Raw genomic sequence first — 6,315 nt, 5'->3', positions numbered from 1 at the left:
CGGAAAATTGGACTTCTCACGGGATTTCTAAAATAGTTTTTTCGAGCGGACGAAATCGCATGATAAAATACCTAATGTGCTAATGGTGCCTTAATGGTGCATAGAGTTTGACTCATTGAAGTAATTTTGAGTTAGATTACGAGTAAGCTGATTTTATACTTACCGAATTAGTCACATCCAGACACACATCGAGATCTCCGTGGCATTTTTCTGCACAAATATATTCACAGAAAAATCATTTCACAAAGCAAAAACAAGTCCGTAATCCGTAGCCGTGGTCAATCGTTCAGGCATGAATCGAGTCACTAAATCAATCCTTAGAATATAGTTATCGAGGTGGTGAAAGGAAATACAGACTACAGAGTCCTGTTATTAAAGCAGGGTCAGATAAATTTAACAGAAATATAAATATTTACTACAGCACACGAAAACATGAAAACTTGGTTATAATTTATTAATGTCATTAAAATTACACCAATGTGCCCGCCATCTATTGACGTCTTTTGTAAACTGTTCTCTATTTGTTTAGCCGTGCTCGCGCTTAGATGACACCACAAGCGATTTTCAATTTGCGATTTTTTAATGTTCTAGAGTTGCACCCCTATGCGTGTGGGTGTCTAATATAATACTTGTTACTCTATGGTGGGTGTGGAGGGCGGACGGGTGTTTGCCTAGAAAGGAGAACCTAGAGATTATGTTCCTTGCTCAGAACAACCTATATATCTGTGGGTGTTTGCATTTGCGCATGCTTGCCAACGCCTGAAATTCACTGCTTTTGTTAAATATTAGAGCCATTCCATTCTTCACTGTTTGTGTTCAATATTAGAGCCATTTCATTCTTTCTCGATTTGGAAACAGAGACGGCTTTCCGAATTTGTCATTTTTAAAATTAGATAAACTTTACGCGATTTTTGACATTGATATTTTTAATAAATTATTCCGTAAAATTGGGAAGATTTTATTTGCTGGCAGACAACGCTCTACAAATCTGCTATCTCCTTCTAAATGTCGATGTACATTACTTTCTACCGCTTACTGTACTCCCTGTAGGCATGGCGTGGCGTGGCCTTAGCCGGCAGGGGGCTTTGAGGGTCCCGGGAATCCCCCGAAATCACAGTCAAAGCGAAGTTATTGTCGATTGTGTAGGTAACTATTAATTTTGTAAATCCTTACAAACATACGTAGTAGGTATTAGGTATTTCTTAGAATAACAACTCAGGTAATTACAAAATTGAAATTTTCCGGGATAAAAAGTAGGTACCTAGTCTATGTCCATCACAGAGTACTTTTTACATATGTCCATCTTCGGGATGCAAACAGCTCCATTTACCGAATAAAGATGGGCCGTGAAAAGGTAGCAGATAAATACAGATATTTACCTACACATTTTGAATATGGAACCCTCGGTGCGCGAGTGACTCTCACTTGGCCGGTTTTTTTCATAACACTTGGATAAAAAACAATTACCACCCCCACCAGTATGCTTACTAGTCACTACCTTCTTATTTTGTGCCTTTATTCTGTCGGCGTTGCTTACCTAACTAAATTGGAAAAATTTCAAGACTGCACCACTGGACGAGAAATAAAAATCTACTAAAAACCACGAAGATTCTCTGCTCAAACAATCGTTTAATAATAAATCTATGGCTCAAACTATGCCAAACTACCTTCAAAGAGCTAACCTACCTAATTCTGTTTGTAAAGATCGAAACAAAAACCAAATGTATTCAACTTTTATTATGAAATACCAAAATATTTACCTTTTCAAACATTAATTTAAACATCTGTGTGTTAAGATAGCGAATACAGATTAAAAAGTGCACTAAATAAAGTTTCTCACAATACCAAAGGGATTGACTGGGGTTAGGTTATAAATAAAAAATATGCTACGTAAAATCTCATTATAGCAAGCATACAGTTTGGAAACAAATTAATTTCAAATAGAGCAACAGTTGGGACTTTTTAGGTACTCTATAATAAATTCTTCAAGCACATAGGGTTTAGTAGTTTATACAATATTCTCAAATACATAACTATTTCCATTCTAGATCTTTGCTATTCTGCGATCATGAATTATCTTTTTTGAGTATACGTACGTTACGCACGTACGAGTTACGTAGTTATATCTAAATCCTTATGTGTTCAACAAACATAACTTAGTACTCAAGCAAAACTTAGTATAGTACAAACTTCAGACTTTCATAATGACCATGAGAGTATAACAACAAATTATCTCCCACAAGATACATCAAAGTAAATACTAAATCTTCTGATAAAATTAAAAAAAAATATACTACAAATGACAGTTAAAAACTTTTTTGGTTACAGTACAAGCTTAGAAAGATTACAAAGAAATGTGCATGAAATAATAATTTTTTCTTAATTTTTGCACAAAGTGAATCTTTTAATTCAGGCATGAATTTACCTTTTTCAGTTCATAAGTAAAATGTAAATATTTTTGTTTATCAATCTTTTTTCGTACTTAAGCCTCTGTAACCGTTTGGGTGAAACATGAATGTAACTTTGTTCACACATGAGTTTGTATGAACCGCTTATAAAGCTGGAGATTGACTTGTACCGTTTGTTTGTAATGTAACATTCGAAGCGATCTTGTTACAATACAATGTGACGACACAGATTGAATTGTGACGTCTATTTGTAATGTATCATTTGAGCTCTTGGCGCAAGTGTGCTCCATTTTACGGCTTGCGCTTGCGTTTCGCTCTCACAATGACGCGACCTGCTTTGACTTGTAATGTAATACTCAAAGGGAATTCGCGAAAAAACCGACAGTCGAGTGGAGCATGATATAATTCCCGCAAATTGATAATGCGCGTGGCCGCCATTTTAGTGACGTCAGCACTAGACTGAAGTTTCTAGCTGATGGTATGTTTTTATTTCGGCTGACGTCAAAATAACGTCATTTCGATGTTAATGAGACATGGTTCCAGCGCAAAAGCAATTTGCGGGACTTATACAGTAAAATAATTTAAATGTGTAATTTTGCATGCATGAAACTTTTTTTTCAACAACAAGTTTTCACTTTGGTATTTTTGTCCAAATATGAACTTCTACAGATAAATAGTTTTAGAAATGAAAAACAACCATTTTAAAGTCATGATAACCGTCATTGCATTCTATATATAAATAATTTAGTGATTAAACGGTGTAAAGATTCTTGGTAGCGGAGCTGTGTTTGACCATGGTGTCTCTATGGAGTTGGAAGCCAATCTTCCCGTGGATACCTAGCTGCTCTTTTATCTTCCGACCAATTTCCAAGTTTGCTTGCTGCTTTGACGTGTCGGCGGTCCACACAGCTATAATGGGAAAGTAATTTCACAGTAATTCACACGCATATTCACAGTCATTATCACTATTAAGTCTCACAGTGCATCAGAACACATAGTAATAGTGAAGGTTCCACCAATCAAATTATTTAATACTTGATGATGCCCGCGACTTCGTCCGCGTGGATTAAGGTTTTCAAAAATCCTGTGGGAACTCTTCAATTTCCCGAGATAAAAAGTAGCCTATGTCCTTTCCCGGGACGCAAGCTATCTTTGTACCAAATTTTGTCAAAATCGGTTGAACTGTTGAGCCGTGAAAAGCTAACTGTCAGGCAGACACACTTTCGCATTTATAATATTAGTATGGATTGAAGTACTATACCAATTTTCAGTAATCTGATTGGTGGAACCTACACTGTGCACTTTGAAGAACACGTATGCACTGTGAAACTAAGGAAAAGGTGACTAACTGATCTATCAACTCACAGCTCAAAATACTAGACGGATCGGGCAAAAATTTGGCATGCAGATAGGTATTATGACGTAGACATCTGATAAAAAAGGATTTTTGAAAATTCAACTCCTAAGGGGGTGAAATAGAGGTTTGAAATTTGTGTAATCCATGCGGACAAAGTCGCGAGCATAAGCTAGTCTACATGTATAAAAGGATAAGCAGATTGATTGACTGACTTATCTATCAACGCACAGCTCAAACTAATGAACTGATTGTGCTGAAATTTGGCATGCAGCTAAGCTATTATGATGTAAGACATCAGCTAAGAAATAATTTTTGATAATTCAACCCCTAAGGGGGTAAAACAGGGGGCTGAAATTTGTGTAGTCGACGCGGATGAAGTTGCGGGCATTGCACATTACAGACAATTGAAACTTACCAATTTTATCGAGTTTTGCTCTGACATTTACAACTGCCCCACAAATTTCTTCAGCATAGTCAAAGTTTTCGCCAATCAAAAGGAGAACCTGAAAAACAAAACATTGAACATTTTTAACAACACCTGTGTCATAATTAATATTCAGATTTTTGTAGGATTGTTTTCTGTTGGAAGTCTGCATTAAAGAATTTTACTTGTAAGTAGAATAATTGTAGTTGTTAAAGAATTTTACTTGTAAGTATAGTTGTACTAAGTTGGAGCAGAAAGGGGGAATATTAGTCATTTATCATGGCTAATATTCTTTTATAAAAAATAAAATATCTCATTGGAATGCTTCCATGTAAGGGTGAGATCTATAGAGAGCACTTTGACTTTGCTCAGACTTAAGATTTAGTTAAAACGAGACAGATTTATGTGAGAGATATACATCTGTCTTAAGTCTAAGCAAAGTCAGAGTACACTCTATAGTTTTCACCCTTAGACTACATGATACATCATTACTTAACACCAGGTGAGTTAATCAAGTGCTACTACATTCTTACTTACTACATCTAACCAAAACCGATCAAGATCTGAGTTGCGTTGTTTCTTCTCAAGACTGATGAGCCAACGGCCACCCATCTTGTTAGCATCGTCCTCCCACATGGGTCGGATGCCCTGCTTGAACACCGCATAGTCATGGCCCTGACGCAGCTCTGATGGTAGCTTAATGTGGTGGTACAGTCTTGAAAAGAAAAAAAACTTGTAAGGAGTCATGAGACCTTAAAGTGTCACATCTTGTATAAGTGGCCTTGTTTTTAAGAGGCCTTGTGTCTAAGAGGCCTTGAGTCTAAGGGGCATCCAAACCTTGACAAGTCCTGTAGTAAAATGTCAAATATTTTTAGTAAATTAGAGCAAGTTAAGAGCTACTTGCGTTATGAGGAAAATCTTGAGGAAACCTGTATGCCTGAGAGTTATTCATAATGTTCTCAAAGGTGTGTGAAGTCTGTCAATACAAACTTGGCCAGCGTGTTATAAACCCTTCTGATTCTAAGAGGAGACCCGTCCTCAGTAGTGAGAAATTGATGGAATTGAGTAAGATTGAGGAATATCTCTATTGATCAATTATTTTCTTGATGAACTGCTCTGGAAGTTAAATCAATGAAAATAAACATCACAACAGGGGCCTCATTAAGTAATGCCGTCCTGAGCCTCCAATGAGCTTAGAGAGATTGTCATGATTAAGTTAAAAGTAATTAATGTAACATAACACAATAATATGTAATAACACTTGGCAAGGAACCCAGTGCAGCTAATTAATAAAAATAAAAAAAAGTATATTTTAATCTAATTATTCAATACTAACCTCCAGAAGTCTTCCACAGTATCAAATGATGTTAACTCAATTTGATTCTCCTCCCAAGACTTGGATCTATCATTATCGTAAAACCAGAGGCTCCAGGTGTTTTGCAGCGGGTGCTTTATTAAGAACTCAGGCGGGACTTCTGTACTGCTGTTGGTTTTCGTTTCTGCACCCGCTTGCCCCTTGAATACACAAGCCATTTTTTTTTCAAAACAATCCTAACCTAGAAGTCTAGCTAAGACTTATGAAACTTAAGTAACTAGTAAATACGAGTTCTTTCAACAGTGTAGACGTCCAGAACGTCACATAAACCAATTAATTCGGAACTATTCAGTAAACATGCACTAATAATACAGTGAAAGTTGATCGAGCCACATCAGCAACAAATGCCAGATTTTATGAAAGCACGATAAATTATATTGTTGTTTGAGGGTAGAAGAGGAATTTTTGATGCCAGTATCACAATTTATTCTACCTCAACTTCTTCAGCAGTATTTCCAGCCATGTCACAAATTCTTCGCAATTCTCGACTTTTTTACCAAAAAGACCACAGAAAAAGACAACATCACAACATTATTTTATTGGTGTTGCCACTTGCCAGCATGCCAGGCATATTATATTATTATAACTCAGTTATAAAGGTAGTTCATGGAGTTATGATGAGATAACCACATCACTGAGGTAGTTACTGTACTCAGGTACAGTTTCAAATCAATCGAACGAACCACGCGCAAAAACATACACCTAATGATGAACAGACAGACAATTTAATATTATTTTTAATTTTTATCTG

The 6,315-nt window shown here is 36.2% G+C and overlaps 1 protein-coding gene and 1 long non-coding RNA gene across 2 annotated transcripts in view; one reads left to right on the top strand and one right to left on the bottom strand.

The window, feature by feature from the left end:
* LOC138402371 (uncharacterized) overlaps positions 1 to 6,315 on the top strand; it is a 160,190-nt gene that overhangs the window by 132,798 nt on the left and 21,077 nt on the right. The window lies entirely within an intron of this gene.
* LOC117982392 (eukaryotic translation initiation factor 4E-like) lies at positions 1,720 to 6,155 on the bottom strand. The gene is made up of 5 exons (XM_034968749.2): positions 5,998 to 6,155; positions 5,526 to 5,704; positions 4,727 to 4,904; positions 4,181 to 4,268; positions 1,720 to 3,317 (listed from the first exon to the last, which is right to left on the bottom strand). Exons 1-5 carry the CDS (start codon positions 6,025 to 6,027, stop codon positions 3,160 to 3,162), a joined length of 633 nt encoding a protein of 210 aa, XP_034824640.1. The 5' UTR covers positions 6,028 to 6,155; the 3' UTR covers positions 1,720 to 3,159.

The sequence above is a fragment of the Maniola hyperantus genome, chromosome 5 (genome assembly GCF_902806685.2).
Source record: "Maniola hyperantus chromosome 5, iAphHyp1.2, whole genome shotgun sequence".
NCBI lineage: Eukaryota > Metazoa > Arthropoda > Insecta > Lepidoptera > Nymphalidae > Maniola > Maniola hyperantus.
Note: the sequence above shows the minus strand (reverse complement) of the source record. Positions and strands in the feature narration are given on the sequence as shown.